Raw genomic sequence first — 16824 nt, forward strand, 5'->3', positions numbered from 1 at the left:
GCTTAGCGTTGGTACAGCTATCATAGCTAGCACTGTTCCGAAGAATCATTTCAGTCACCTGCTATGTCGACGGGAGTGTTCTTGGCTTTCGGGAAGAGCACCGCAACAGCGCTACGAGAGTTCGATCTGCGAACGCGCCCTTTTATCTGCTCTTTGCCGGAGGTCTAACCACGGCGTAAAACTACTATCACCGCGCCGTCTCGTGCGGCGGCCGCTGTCCGCCGGCCTTCCCCTTCTCCGCCGGGCTTCCCTACGGGGAAAGCCGAGGGACGAGCAGCCGGGAAGAGCGACCGGGGCGCCACCCGACGTCACGTCCGGCGCGCGGCTCGCGCCCGCTGCCACCGCAGGTCGGCGCGTCGATCGGCGAGCGCCGGGAGAGGAGCTGTCGGCCCGGAGCGATCCGCTGGCCCGGGGCCCCCCGATGGCCGCAGTGGTGCGATCACCGGTCCGCGTTGTGTCGCCTCTCGCATCGTCGTTCGTTCTCGCTGCCGTGCCGCCGCCACGGCCCGCGTTTGTGGCCCGTCCGCCGCCGGAGGAGGCCGCGCAGTGAGGAGTGGTAGCCGCACAGCGCCGGCAGAAGGCGGCCCTCGGCGGCGGAGGACATGGGCGCCGGGCCCCGCGTCGCAGCCGCCGCCCCGACCGGGACGCCGCCGTCGCCGCCGCCGCTGCTGCTGCTGCACGGGAAGAGGGCCGCGGCCGCGGGCCCGCGCTGCTGAGCCCACGACGTCGCCGGACCCATGTCGGACCCCGACGACACAGGTCAGCTCCCTGCTGCGGGTTTACCGGCGGAGGAGATCGGGAAGCGATAGCGGGCCGGGGGGCCTCGATGCTCCAGTGTGCCGGCAACTTATCGAGTGACTGCTGCACGTGCACTAGAGGCAGGCCTTCGAAGACTCGGCGTCGCCCGGTCGCTAGTACTTCCCGATCTCCGCCGCTGTGGCGGGACTCGTATATAGTGCCCCTCTATCGTTCTTCCTCCTTTCTGTAGCGACAATACGCAGATTGTTCGAGCGCGCCACTTTTCTGCAGCGCCAATCAGAGGGGTCGTTCACTCTATCGGTTGACGACGTTGCGGATGCCGACGAGCGGCGGCCATAGACCCGACTTCTATTTAGCGCGGCTTGGGACGTGGTGGTGGTGGTGGTGAAGCGTTCATACATCGCAGCTAATGATTTTCCTGAAGGGGAAACACCGAGTGAAGGTGATTTCCATTTGCTACCCGTGTCACCCACCAAGTTTGGGACGTCGGCGTGCACGCCCTCATTCCTGGTCGGAGAATAAGCCTTCGCGAATGACCTTAAGCCTCGCTGTTAATGCTCGCCGAGAAGGAGCACTTTCCCTGTGCGTTATTGCTAATACTGCGCTATAGCACACCTTATAAAGTCGTTTCGCCCTTTCCACCGCACCCCCCACCGCCTCCCCGCCCTTCATTGTCAGTTTACGTCCATGCGTCTTCATTCCAGAAATACGATACGATATATTTACACCTCGTCTGTTTCCATGTCACCGAAGCAACAAATACTAATCTGGCAATGCCCTAAATAGGACAAATTAAGTTCTGCAGTAGCCCGCAAGGTGGAGCAAAGTACATGAAAGGGAAAAATTGTTATTCACCTGAATTGTATAGCACGAAGCGACAAAGGAAACTGAGAAACCCGTATGGGTCTCTTTTGTATAGCTTTGCGCTGCAATTCAGGTGGATGACCATTTTTTCCCCTTTCATGCTAAGAGCCTCGGCAGCCTCATCGGTGATAGTGCTGAAGTTTACTTTTAGGTGAACAGGCCAGGACATTCCTTATCGTGTCTCCAGGGGAATCTCAGGTTTACGCTAACATAAGTCGTTTCACTTGAGATTTGGCCTAACAGTACATCTTCACACTTCTGCCCCGTTGGCGGCTCCTACTCGGCCGCTGCAGTAAGGGAGGCTTGTGTAGCGAGGATGTTGTCCGGCAGCTTCACATCTCAAACTTTCGGTGAGCGTGAGGTTAATGCGCTTCATTGGCTTAATTGGATGTAGTTGGAACTGTTGGAAGCTATAAGTGTAACAAACAACTTTGGGAATGATTAGTGAATTGCTAGTTGACGCCCATTTGGTGTAGTGCGTGTACTCCGGTGCTGTCAGTAATTGAATGGTTGGCTTCTTTTGATAACCTTGCCAACTTGCGCCGCCAATCTTCCTGCAGAATTTGTTGTTGCCCATCGACGCAGAAATAAAGCAATGGGGAATATTGTTTTTATCGCTGATACTGGTCCTACTGCGCTAAAAGCCTTTGGTCGCAGGGTTTTGTCATCGCGAGAGAACGCATGGACGTTCTTCCATTCTCGTTCGCAAAGAAAATACGGGTTTAATAGAAACGTGGCAGGCTTGATGAAGCTTACTTGACTCCAGTGGTCCACGCGGTATTTGTAGAACTGAGTTTTTTGTTGGTTAATACTCCCTGAGATGCACGTCACACAATTTATGACACGGTGTCTTTTGCTTATTTTTACTTTTTTTGCGCCTTCCTTCCATTGTTCGCCATGATAACTACAGATATCGTCTAGCCGCGGTGTCCCCAGAACGGCGCCGTCGCCGCCGCGGATAGTTAACGCCGTACGCAAAAGAACAGGACGCCGTCACTTCAAAACGTGCGCGGTATTTCTAGTGCTGTAAAATGCAGCCCCTTTGTGTACACCTTGCTCCGTTTGCAGGGCACGCTCACAGGGTGGATCCAGCGCACTCAGTTTTGTCAGCGCTGAAATACCGATATGTCTCGGAAGAAGAGGGGGGGGGGGTCTCCCAGCGCCCCCCTTAGCATCCGCCAGTTCACGCTCGGTGTGCTATGACTGAACGCGGAGAGCGCTGTCAGAAACGTCACGTCGGACTTGAGGCATCGTGCATACTTGTGTAGTAAAGAGTCGCATTGATAGTCTTTTCGCAGCGCCCAGTAAAGGAAACGAAAGGGACGGGAAAGTGCAACAGTCGCGAAGCCAGTATAGCCGGGATAGCGCTAACTCGACACTGCATCCACAAGAATGCGACAGCCACGCACCACGAAACGAGCTTTTGCAGCATGCTCCTGTGCATACTTTATGCCGTCATTCGGCGATGTTCGCTGAGATGACAAACGCGGTGAGGAGGTGCGCAGACGAACAATATGACAGTTCTCATTTTTGCGTCGTTTTAAAGAAAAGCAGAACCCCAAAAAATGTTTAGGTTAGTTTTCGGGTTAGGTTCGGTTTGAGGTTTTCAATGTTTTTAAGCATTGATGCTGCAGAAATGCGTGGATAGTTCTCGCGCGATTCCCAGGGGGCCTTGCTTCTCTCGCTATGCCCGACCCATTTCACAGATGTCGTCTTTCCCGCAGAGTTTCGGCGTAATAAGTACTCATGGCGACATGCATATCTACGGTCACTATACGTATAGTGTCCTTGATGCCGTACAAGTTACACACAGAGAGAGAGAGAATGCGCTCCGCGTTCCGCTTCCTCGTGCTGCGTTTCTGGTTGGGGGTGCCATTGTTTCACCGCATGTTACTATATACGTCTCCGCCGCCGACAAAGCAATCACACTGTATGGACGTGAGGTTGGCTGTGAAGTGACGACAGAACGTGCGACGGGAGGACCGTTTGACGAGAGGCTACACTTTCCTGCAATAGCGTGAGTAGCCAACGCAATGTACGGCATACTTTTTCTGTGTGAGCCGTGGCTCTCTTTGGTAAACTAGACGGTAGGAAGAGAAAAGGACGGGAGACAATTGTATGGAAGACTGCAACAGTGGCAAAGGGATGATTCTTTGGAAACTAACAGAACATATTTCTATTGCTGATACCTTCATGGTCGACAAATGCGCACGAACATTGGTTTTAGCGCGCAGCTCTTAAGAAGCTCTGATTCCAGTATGGCCATGAATGTGGTGGCGTCTGACATATATATATATATATATATATATATATATATATATATATATATATATATATATATATACATCAGGACTCCGCCGAATGCCGGCCTGAACGTCGGTAAAAAGATATGCCATAACGTTCGTCTTTTTTCTTTTTGAATGTTGTACCGTCACGGGACTGGCGTAAAATCGTTCGTCTTCCATGCATGTATATATATATATATATATATATATATATATATATATATAGAAAGATGAGAAGCACAATTTCGCCGTTATCCTTGGTTTATTGTCCTTGGGTAAATGAACCAAAGATAACCGCGAAGTTGTGCTTGTCATCTTTCTAAATACGCTTGGCTCAACGAGAAATCCAGTAACTATGCTTATATGTATAAACGAGAGAGGAAGGAGAACCGAGAAGTTCGATTGTATTGTATGTATTGCAGATGTATTTTATGTATTGGCAGATCCAGATCCTGAAAACATTGATATAAACATAACATTTGTTTTCCTTGGCTGTATAGCGGGACCGAATCGCACTGTTCACTCTCAGTCGATGAGGAGCACCAATGTTGCATTTGAGCCTGAACTGCACGTGCATGTTTTGTGCCCGTCGGCTGGCGCTTGTGTGCGACCGTGCGTACGCGAGTGTTGCGTGTTTGTGCGTGTTTGTGTGTCTTTTGCGCATGTGTGTGTAATTTCTTCGTGGCATTGTAACTTTGACGTTTCTCCACGGAGATAATAATTAACAGGTTTGGCTTCGTCTGCGTTGCATGTTATTTGCGAGCGAGTGGCCTTGGCGAGCGAGTGGCATAGCAGAGTGGGACGCTACCAGAGTATGTGGCGTATAGCCGAAGCAGCGAAACTCTCAGAATTGCCACTACACGTGATAAATAAATGTGACTTCAGGAATATGGTCGGTCGCTACGTTGCTACATTGCTATTCGCATTGCCATTGAAAGGCATCGTGAGCTGAGTTCTGCTATAACTTTTTCTTTTTGTTGATCGGACCACCACCAGTGCCACGTAAAACACGAAACTGCGAATACGATAGGAGGTGGAATTTCGAAGCCGCTCGAAGAATGAGAGAAGGAAAAGTGTATCCACTTATAATAATAAGAAGAGCCACTTTGCTTTTCGAGTGCAGCTTGAGTTTCAACATTTACGAGACAGCAACTTGGCACGTTTCAAAATTCGGATGAAATTCTCGTAACACGTCAATAAGTTCGCGATATTTTACAAAACTAGGGCGCTATAACGTAAAATGATTCCAAACTGTTTTGATTCGAAACTCCTGACGTCAAATTTACGTAACCACCGACGCAAGCATCGGGCGGTAACTCGCAGCGTTGTCTGAACAGCCCAATCAAACACTCTCCTTGTTTATATAGGAGGTCACCTTTGTTCGGTTTCAAAATCAATAACATTGTCTACACTCAGCGATTTTTCTTTTCTAATTGGCTGACAAGAGGCGGGGAGCACGCTCTAGTCGAGAGGGTTTCGATAAGGCCGAGCCAGCACAGTGAAAATAGATAACCGCATGAAGAGTGTGGTGCCGGCTTCTCCGATTGGTCCGCTTCGCCTTACTTAGCTTGCGGTGGCTGGTCGAAAATCGTGGCGGCGTGCAACGGAAGGATAAGAATGCCGCTAGAACGGATCCTTAGCAAGGAAAAGTTGGCAGAGCGATGTCGTATACGTGCCGAAAGGGCTCTATAACGTTTTACTGCCTCGCAAAAAGGTTTATCATGCGCAAATAAATACATGCCCACTGGCAGGTGTGAGTAGCGAGGGCCTGAGCGATCGGCGGGCAGCCATCGTCCATTCCTTTCGGAACGGGGCAGTCTATGGCTATTCAGAAAAAAAATTTCAATTTTGTTCGGCATATTAAGGCTTTTTTTTTCGCATACACCTCACTTTGACGTGGTGAGTTTTCGCAGTTTTGTGACGTCGCGTGACAAACAGGCGAAGTGGGCGTAGCCAGAAAACACTGGACCAATAGCAGGGGGCTAATGAGGAAAAGGCGTCGAATCAGGAACGATTATTTTTATTTTGTGCGGTTTAATCATGCATAATCAGTGCGTACACGTTATATCAGATGGTGAGCTATCGCGGTTTTCGTGACGTCGCGTGACAGACAGGCGAAATTGGGAGTGGCCCGAAAATGTTTTGACGAATCGTGCAGGCTGATTGCAGAAATTGGGATGAGAACAGTTTCGTATCATTTTACGTTATAGCGCCCCTAGTGAACATTTCTCCCTGATTGGGCAGCGGGGGGATGAAATGACAGTTTTCTGCGTTTATCACTTCGGAAAGCTGCCGAAGTTCGCGCTGTGCCATCGGGAAACTTGTTTCTTGAGACCGCATGAGATATTACTAAACCGTCGCTGGAAGGCAAAAAGAAAAGGGAAAACGAAAAGGTAATCATACAAACGAAGGGTTGACCCCTTGACCACAATTTAGGCCACCCGAGCTTCAGTAACGTTAAAGCACGATACAGAAGCCTATCTGCATTCCTCTTCGAAAGGGATACGGCTTCGCCAAGACGAGAACCAATCTGTCTCGTTCAGAAAAATACGTGTCCATTTGTGTAGTCAAGAGATTTGAGTGACAAGCGGTATTACAGATGTTTACGTCAGGATTATATAACACCTCATAATTGGCTCCTCTTTCTTTCCTTCTCTTCATCCCTTAACTGCCTTTCCCCTGCGGAGGGTAGCAAACAGCTAGGACGTGCACCTGGTTGATCTTCTTCCCTCTCTTTACGCTCCTCTCATTAATTTTAGCTGCCACAACCGGAAAACCAAATATAGAAAATCAAGAAAAAAAAACACACACACACACACACACACACACACACACACACAACAATAGAACAAGAGAACAATTCTAACTGATGACAATAATTCGACTTAAATATATACGCAATACAAACATAAAAAATCACAGAACGCGCGAGTCCCTACCGCATTAGGGAAAAAAAAACAGCATCAAATAAAAAGAAACATCAATATTTTAGTAGCAGCGAATACCTTAATAAAAAAAAAACTAAACGTTGGGACAGCGACAGGAAGAGGCACAACCTATTAAACGGTGAAGGCTCGGCTGGCAACGTAATTAGCGATCCAAACCACGAGAAAGTTAATGTGCTTGAACTGGACGAGCGTGCGTACATGCGTCATTACTTTTGCTTAAAAGTGTGATGTGAGAGCTTTGCCAATGGTATATCTCATGTGTTCAAGTTTCTTCACTACATCGACATTTGCGCAGAAATGTTAACACACTTGAAGCATAGGCTTTCCAGTTTAGTTCACTTGAAGCAGAAGTACATTGAAGGAAAATGATAAACACTCAATGAAACATTCAAAACATCGCCTTCACTTGTCCTGGCCTAGGCAATGCCAAATGGGCAATTCGGTTTCTTCGAAACGCATACCTTTTGGTTTCTCCATTTATTTATATACATTATATTGATTTTCGGGAGCCTAAATTCCCTGGCTTCACTCTTTTTTCTGCCTTGTTTGTAAACACTCGCGATATAGCATAAGTAATTTGATAGCAAAAGACGCGTCACATAAGTAACAAGATGGGGGCTCACTCTGCCACTGCAGCCCAGTGGCTCGTTGCACTGTTGAGCTCGAGGTCGCAGGTTCGGTCCCTGCTTCGGCGTCTGCATTACGATGGTGGCGGAATGCAAAAAAAAAAGCGCGTTTACTGTGTATTAGGTGCACGTGAAAGAAACTCGGGTGTGTAACATTTTTCGATGTGCCCCCCCCCCCCCCCCCCCATACGGCATGCCTCCTAACCATATCGTGATTTTGGGGCTTAAAGCCCACCATTTAATTCAGATTTTTTGGGAGCTCACATTAGGACATCTTGCGTCCTGAGACCGTAGCAACTATTCCTTCGAGTAACTTGCGTGGAACCATTCCTGACTGGATCAAGCGCATTACTACCTTTTTTCCCCATGGATATAGCATTCTTAACATTACCGTAAATAAACAAACGCGTTGCTCACTGTCACACTGGGAGGTATGCGCTGGAAGCAGTGTTGTACGGAATGGCGTTCCAAGAAACAGCGATCCTGGAACTAGTTCCTTTTGGGAGGAACGGAGGAACGCCACCGTTCCGTTAAGGGTCGGTGGAACTGTATCGGTAACTCATTGAGTTTACGAAGGAATTGCAGAGGGAACGGCGTTGCTTCTGTAAACGTTTCACGGCATTGAACAGACGCATGCACACACGTATGCGTGTCTGGTCGCCCATCACGCAGGGCGGATGGGCGACCGTCGTCAGGCGTGAAGAACTACCGCTAGCCTGTCACCTAACTATGGTGCATTTTTAGGCGTGAAAATGTTTTAGCTCCCGTTGTTGGCGACCTTCGAGTGACCTTGAGCCAAAAGCCAGAGCCGTTATCCGGGCACTTGAACGAGAAAATCCGGGAATCGTTGTGCGAACAAAACGTCGTCATCGGGGTAACCAGTCAAAAGTTAAGAAAATGTGGTCTCTGGCCTCCAACCCTTTGTACAGGACCGCATTACATAGGCTAATTATTGCCCAAACAAGCTACAAAAATATTGCTTCCCATTTCTTCCTAATGTTTGCTCACGATATCACTCAAGCTGTCACTACTAGTACGCTGAAGTTGTCATTTTCGATAGCGACGTTCAAGAGGCAGATACAGGGCACCATACACTTGATTTTCATCTTTTGGCGCTGAGACAGGGTTGCCTGTGCTCTTTTCAACGCCAGTGGTCCGTGAGTTCCGCGGCGCGGGTTTTGCGTCGTCTCGAGAGATGGCGCCACGTTGCGTGGCGCCTCCTTCAGGCGCCTTTCTTCTTTAGCTGGGCAGTGCGCTCTGTCTCCCTGGCGTCTTTTGCTGCCTGGCGTGTCGCCTTTAGCCGGTTTTCTTCTTCTAGCTGGTCAGCGTCCATATGGACCAGTGCACAGTATGGCGTGCTGCGGTGTGGTGCGATGTGGTGTGGTGGGGCGTGCCGTTGCGAACATGCACTACACCCAGTTTAAGATTGTGGCTAGTATCATCTCCAACCAGTCTGCTTTGCCGGTAGCCATTTCATGTTTACATCTACTCTCAATTACGGGAGAGCCAGTCTTTTCTTTTTCGTGAGCTCTCCGTTACATTTTTTTATGATTAGACTTCAAGATTGTCACATGACGCTCCCTCCTGTGGTTTCTTTCCTCCATGTCGGCCTGCCGCAGAGGAACGACGACGTCAGGATAGCAGCGTCACTTGAGGGATTCCGCGGCGGATGGAAAATTTCCAGTCCTCACGTGACTCGCATTCGTCATTATCCTATCGACCAATCCTGGTTTTCACTCCAAGGCGCCCGCCGAGGGCGCAGTGGCATATGTGTTTTACTTGTAATAGACGAGCACCAAAGTTGCAGTTAGACAAGTCTGGAATAAGTCTGGTGCTCCCTGAAAAAATTCATCTAGGTGGGTTTCTTTGGCTTCTTTTTATCTCCAGAAAATATGCTGCCGGTGATGTTCAAGTTCCAATAATATACAAAGTTCGATATGAGTTATAAATTGCTCACTTTAAAGTTCGCCTCAGGATTATCCGACACTATATTATAATAAAAAAAATGTAACTTTAATGTAACGACACGTTCCAATGTTCGAAGTGTAACTGGAACGCGTTCCTTTCGCATTAAAGGAACTTGTAACGGGAACTCGTTTCAAGATTGGGAAGGAACGAGGAACGAGCTTTCGTTCCTGTTTTTTGAGGAACGTGTACAACACTGGCTGGAAGTCACTATATCGTCAGTGAGCTAGCGTCAACCACGTACCACGTCAGTAGTATACCCAGACACTGAGAGGGTGACCACGTTTCGCAACTTTCGGCCAAAAATAGAATTACATATTCCTGGGCCATTTTTTTTCTTTCTTTCTTCCTTGTAGCCTAGGAGCCGTGACCATATTGTGCTGAAAGGCTTGCGCGTCTGATCTTCGAGCGCTCGGTAAAAGAAACTGAAAAAAAAGGAAAGCGCATGAAAACTTTAATTATAAAGATTGGTCCAGCGGTGAGATAAGGCACGTTCACAAACGCCCCCCTCCCGCCGCCCCTTATGTCAGCGCTGGTGCGGCGTTATCTCCGTTTTCTGCCGGCCCCGACAATCGAGCGTAGCAATATATATCCACGCGCACGTCGCCGCTATCTGCGGCCCTCGGGAGAGGTGGGCGCCGAAAATGCGGCGGTGGCCGCCGTGGAGTTGGTCGCCCAGACGTGGCGATGCATCGCACTCGTGTTCCTTTTTAGGCTTGCCCGGGGCTACGCCTCGGTGCCCCCAAACGCGTGCTCGTCGCCCGCCGACGACTACAGTTGGGCCGGCCAGCAATGCCTTTGCAACCGTGCTTTGAAGAAGGAGGTCTCCAATCTCGATTCGACCTAAGGAGGACGTATCCAATCCTTGTTAGTTTAAAGGGAAACTAAAGAGTGAAAAAAAAATAAAATAAATGTTGAGCAGTATTAATAAATTACCCTGCTGCGATGATGATGATGATGATGATGATGATAATAATAATAATAATAATAATAATAATAATAATAATAATAATAATAATAATAATAATAATAATAATAATAATAATAATAAATTCGTCCCGACTCGATCATACCGTGGAGATGATCGGTGTCTGCTTGGTCCTAATTAATTTGTTATCGGTAAAGATCAACTGCTTTGTACTCTTGAAGAGCAAGAGCATTTGGACTGAATACATACATTGAAACCATGCAGTGACACCACACTAACGTACCGGCAGGCGCTACAATTTCAGCACTAAATTAAAGAATAATGCACTTCGGGCTTTATCTTCTCTTTTAGTAATCAACGTTTGATTACAAGCGTTAGCGTACTGGTACTGCATAGTACGTGGATTCGTCGACGATAGGGCGGAATGAACTTTAGCACGCATTCGGAAGAGCGAACAAATTCCTTCGGGTTGTGCAGGAAACGTTGAATATGGATGTGAAATGTGGGACGAGCAGTTTCAACCCCAACATTCGAACAGCAAGGACTATTCGACTCGTATTCTAATTTTCTAATATTCACTAAACCTCTACAATATAGTCCAAGATATCTGTAGACAGTGTTTAGATTGACCTTAGCGTATCTTTAGAAGCTCAGCTAACAATGACAGCGCTAGTGGAAAAGGGAGGCTACACTGATAACCAGCCATGTCAGGCTGGCTACACTGATAACTAGTTAATTCAGACTTTTCTTTTTTAAATTCTTTTTCGCATCGCTGCTCACATGAAACAAGTCCTAGCAAAAAGTGAGATGTGGTTGACTTTATGAATAAACACGTGAAAATGCCGCTTTCCAAAACCGACAGCAGCAACTTCATTGAGTACATAGTAGCAAGTTTATGGTGATAGGTGTATTAAAAAAATAACCTGCAGCATATAGACTCTTTCCAGCACTTCAGCTGCATTATAATTCAAGAAGTGGACAGCACTTAAATGCACGTTCAACCACAATGCGTAGTTAGCTAGTACAGGAACCGAAACAAATACATTTAGAAAATTATGTTAGGGTACACGTCAGTTGCAACCGCGGAACTTAACCGTATAGCTCTCGAGGCATGCCCATGTTAACCGGTATCCCTGAGGTTACCTTTCCAGTTTCGTAATACCCTTCCCTAAAATGTTCCAGAGTATACGTGAAATTATCAACGAATGAAACGCGATAATGCGAATTTCGTCAAATTAAAATTGAATCGCGGCACCAACGTGTTGTGGGAAAATTTCCATTTGTCGGTGACAGCTACGAGACTTCTTGGGCTACACAGATCAAGCTAAACTCGAAGAGCACGTATACAGGGTGTCTAAGCTATCACGCAACAGTATTAAAAAAAACGGATGAAACTAACCGAATACGTCGCTACAGCAACATGAAGATGCATCCAGTATGTTTTTTATTGGTGCTAGTGAGTGAGTGAAATAACTTTTATTACAGGTCCGGCGAGGACGCGAACTCGTCGCGCACCCGGCTAATCAACTGATACTTATTGAATAATTTATTACCCTTTCATTTATTATAGTTTGTCTAGATATATCACCACTTTGTTTTACAACACATTCGGAAAAGGTCGATTTCACTTGTTTCCGGTGCGCAATCTCTTGCGTTATACTCTTATTTCTGCGTTCAAAAGAAAGCCGGCGAAAAAAAAAAAAAAAGAAATTCCGCTTGGGCGTCGCAACAGCGATTCTCTGAAACACGCGGTGGGCTCCAGAGTCCTCATGAACTAATTTATTTCTCCCCTGGTCTGACTTGGACAATCTCGGTCATTGATACGCCGCCTTTTTCCGACGTAGCTGCTTTACATTCATGCACATGCATGTTTGGGTTGACCTTACGCGGCAAATCAATGGCGTGCTCTGGGAGTTTTGATCACTTGGCTTTGGCGGTCTGCTTACCACTGCCAGAAACAGCCGTAGAGGAGGTGTCCACCGCTAGCAGGAGTTTCGCAGCCATTCCAAGATGAACGCCCTGTCAGAGCGGTGCAACCACCGGGTCAAGCGTGGACCACGTTTAGTTATGTTGTATCGTGTTTGAGAGCAGCATTGCGATATGATTATGGGGCACGCCGCAGTGGGCTCTCCGGATTGATATCCGGATCACCTAGGGTACTTTAACCTGCACACGATGCACAACGCACCGGCGTTCTTGCATTTCGCTGCCATCGAAATGCAGCCGCCGTAGTCGGGATTCGATCCCGCGTCCTCAGGCCTAGCAGCGTATCGCCAAAGCCAGTACGCCACCACGGCGTACTGGCTGTCACTGACAGATGTAAGTTTTCCCACAACATATTCGTGCGCAAGAAACAATTGGAAATGATGTCTTCGGTTGTCTTCTAAAGCATATGTAACTGTATGTAGTGTTAGAATATCTGCTGTAAACATATTAATTTTTAGTAAGTTATTTATTATTTGTTACATACTCAATAATTATGAACAATACAAAAACACGGCAAGTTTCAACTGTATAGAAGGCCTCACTTTCTTTTCTTTTTTTTTTCGCGCATGAAAGTTAAAACACACTGTTTTCACTGTTAATGGCAAGAGTCACGAGGGAGGCAGTGGCCGAGTACTGCACCAGGGAGGCGAATTCCTGCTCTGCTGTGGGAGTGTCTTTCTTGAAGCTTAGTGGCCCCCTTCCTAATTTGGTTGCACCCGGACTTCATACTTAGGACCTTAGGATTAGAAGTCCGGTGTTCTACCTCTGCTCCACGCCACCACCATTTGCAGGCGCAAGTTGAAATCGGCTAGCGCAGACGGAGGTCGCTGTGAGAGGCCTTTGCCCTGCAATGGACGTAAAGATAGGCTGATGCTGTTGCTGGTTCTGCTTATGCTGCTGCTGCTGATGATGATTTTTACTGTGGCCCAGAATGTCGGGGTTGCATTATCATCTTTCTGCCGTAGCCGCAGGTACATTGGCGCTTCTAAGTATAATTTATGAAAGCTTCCGTTGTAAAACAGTGTCCGAAGGAGCGGAGGCAGATTGAGCAGCGAGTCACTCATTGGAGTCATTGGATTCCAGTAATATGGCCAAGCCTCCAGGGTGGACCTCTGCCTTTAACTCCCAAGGCTCTACCAGTACACCTACATTACACCTACCTGTACATTTCGTGAGGTCATTATCGCGACAAACAGACTCGGCGGGAGTTACGACAGCTGAACCGAACCGTCAGAAGTCCTCTCGAGCACTGTACTAGTGAAAAGTGAAACTGCACAATCACGACGCCCTTGGCGGGTCAGTGAGATCGTCTTTTTCTCCCTAAGTTCTACGCATACAACGACGCGAAAGTACAGCGGAAAATCCTCCGCGCAAAGCGCTAGTCGCACGGTTCGTGCACAGCAGACGCAGTCGAAATCACTTGTGCTGTCGGGCAGCGTAGCGCGGCTTTAACGAAGCGCGAAGACCTTTGGCGCAGGGGAACGGGTTCAGGGATATACTCTGTCTCGACACGAATGGAGAGACGCGGGGCAGAATCGGTGTCGCCATTGTGCCTGCGAGCGAGAGAAAGAGCTGACCTAAAGAAAACTAGCGCGCTTGAATAGACACTTTAAAGCGCCAGGATGCAGATACCAAACGACCCGTATATAGTTAGCTTTTAGCGATACACATTCATTGCTTGTGAATGCGTCCGAGCGAAAATAACGTTCCAAAATATCATAGTAGGCAACTAATACTCCTGAAGAAAGCGCCTGTGCGGGTCGTGCGGAAGAGGGTGCGCGTTTTATTTAAAGTATGTATGTGTTTGCTTTTTCTGTCTTTCTTTCTGTCTGTCTTCTTTCTCTTTCCTTCTTTCCTTTTCTTTTTCTCAGCGCGCGCCTTTTACGACTCGTCTGCTGCGCAAACGCAGACAATGTGCGAGGCGGGCGTATCTCAATCTCCAATCTCCGTCTTCGATCTCGTCATTGACATCGAATTCGGCATCATCGATGAGTTCAGGTGTTAATGCATGACCAAGGTTTGAGCCAGTGCCCTTCACGCTACCATTGTGTACCTCAAACCACGCCATCTTGCCGATATTATAGCTATCGACGGCTGCATGTAGCACCGCGTTTTTCGTTATACCACGTGTCAGTAAACACGGTGGTGTATTCGTCATCATCATCATCAACGGTGGTCTATTATGGTATGTCAAATTCGACAAGGCGCTGCTCATCATTGCCACGCGTACGGCATACGTCGGATGCGCTTGCAGAATGCTGAGTATATGTGAAATTATATGGAACTGAGATGAGAGAGAGACACAAGCTTTAATGATATGTTGCAGAATATCAACAAGCGTTCATTTAACGATGACCTAACAGGTACTATAGGATAGCGTCCTCGCAGTCGGTGGTAAGACGTTCAATACACAACTATTCATTAAGCGGCAAATGACTAAGCTAGAATTGCGCTAAATTGCGCTAAGCAAGAAATTGTGCGTACTGGGCAGAGTGCCGCCATCCTTTGGCCACGTAACCTTCGAATACTTCTAGGCGTGTATTAATTTTGTCTTTGGGGAAAATTCACACCCCTGGAACTTGTCGAAATTTCTTAGCCAGCACTGAATGTGACGGCAGCGACCAACTCGTGTCTTGATGATGTCACGCACTGCCGATTCTCCGCACGAAAAATATTTATTTTCGTTGACGCCAGGTTCGCTGGCTGTCTTTTACAGCGAAGCTCGTAGCCTCTCGGTGGTCGGCATTTTTCGTGCCCTGTTCGTAAACCAAAATATCATCATCAGCAATGGCTCGTACTCTCGTAAGCAAGTAGAAATGCAATGATTCATACCTCGTAAGCAAGCACAATATGCAATGGCTCATAACCCCGTAAGGCTTAGGCTATAAGCGCTCAGCAAAGTGAACTGAAGAGTCCATACATTCATTGAAATCACTCATACAACACACAGAACATCATACGTTTCAGTAAAGAACAAAGTCAAAACAAGCATCCGAACCATCAATAAACCACTGCGTGCAGCTGTTACAGTGGTGGTTTTGCAACAGCTTCGCTGGACATTCACTTTTGCATGGCCGGGATCGAGAGTCATTTTGTTTTTATATCACAATTAACAGCGTGATCAAGAACTGCAGCTCTCCGCGTGCGGCGCGTGCTCAGATTTGCAAGTGGGTTCAAAGGACGCGGCTGTGAGCCGACGGTGCTTGGCAAAACATGGCATGCTAACTTCGTATGCGAGGTATTCCGTGATTTGCGGCGAGGTGCAACGTCATCAGGCAGTTGAGAGTGGTCTTTTGTTTGGCTCGTGTTTTGCAACTTCATTTGCGGTGCAACTTCATCTCTTAACGACTCTTAATTCGAGTCGTCGCTGTCGCAGTCCATGTGGGTCCTCGGTCTTCATGATGAGTTCATTTGCCTTGACCTATTGATGCGTTTGATGTGGAATTCCTGTTGTGGGCAATAGTGTAGCCTGCAGCTCTTGCGGCATCCTATTGCATCCCTTTACCACTCTGCCGGCACAGCGTAGCCAGCCGGAGATAATCTCTGGTTAACCTCCCTGTCTCTCTCGCTTGCGGCGTTGCACGATCCAGTTCTCTCAAGAGCAGCGATTGAAAAAAGTTTAGGGACAGCTAAAGGCGGTCAGCCCTGTTAGGGGTTGCTGTTTCAAAGAGGGTAATTGAAATGACATGCAGGGGACAAAGTATAATTTAAAAAAGTGAAACGAAAAACAAGCAATAAATAAGTGCAATGAGCTAGACATCAAAAGGTAAAAAAAAATGCTTAAAAGTCCGTACTGAACTTTATGGAATAACTTTAGTTTGTACGCGCCACATTTATTGTTATCGCAAGTAGCTCTCTCTCACACGGAATAGCGGTGCTGCAAAACTGGTAAACACAAATACGAGACGTATAATCGTATAGAGAAAGAAAGAATACAGACAACTCAAGAAAGACGGGAAAAGGTAAAGACACAAGGGTTGACATTCTGATCCTTTCTATTCATTCTCGCATTGTGTGCGTTCCTCTTTAACACGCAATGAAACATAATTGTATCCGGTAGCTATAACTACACCGTGAACAGTGTGGCTTAATTGGCGTAGCTTTGAGAAGAAACCTTCACGGATGTGCTTTACAAATCCGAGCGATAGACTCACACAATCAAAGATAGCGAAGCTGCTTAATGGGTGTTCTCGTATCCTTCGCAAGTCCTAGGGATCTAACTATCCGAAATCTACTTCAGTCTTCCAGTTGCCTCGAGGAAGCGCAACAGCGCTTTGGTGGCCTTGTTGCATATTGTGTAAATACGTAACGATAACGATAAAAATATCTTTCAGACAGACCTAAATAACATTTCAAGTTAGCGCGATAACTGAATCATGATTTTAAATCCTAACAAATGCAAACTAATGACTGTTTCTCGGCAGTACGATAGCTCCTCAACGTACAAACTAGGCGACATTGAA

At 47.4% G+C, this 16824-nt stretch overlaps 1 protein-coding gene across 1 annotated transcript in view; it reads left to right on the forward strand.

Moving 5' to 3' along the window:
• Positions 1–433: 433 nt before the first annotated feature.
• Positions 434–16824, forward strand: part of LOC119466573 (muscle calcium channel subunit alpha-1) — a 456872-nt gene continuing 440481 nt past the window's right edge. Inside the window, exon 1 of the mRNA XM_049657014.1 lies at positions 434–759. Within this exon, the coding sequence (XP_049512971.1) occupies positions 738–759 (22 nt within the window). The 5' untranslated portion in view covers positions 434–737. The remainder of the gene's footprint in view (positions 760–16824) is intronic.

Source organism: Dermacentor silvarum, chromosome 10 (genome assembly GCF_013339745.2).
Source record: "Dermacentor silvarum isolate Dsil-2018 chromosome 10, BIME_Dsil_1.4, whole genome shotgun sequence".
NCBI lineage: Eukaryota > Metazoa > Arthropoda > Arachnida > Ixodida > Ixodidae > Dermacentor > Dermacentor silvarum.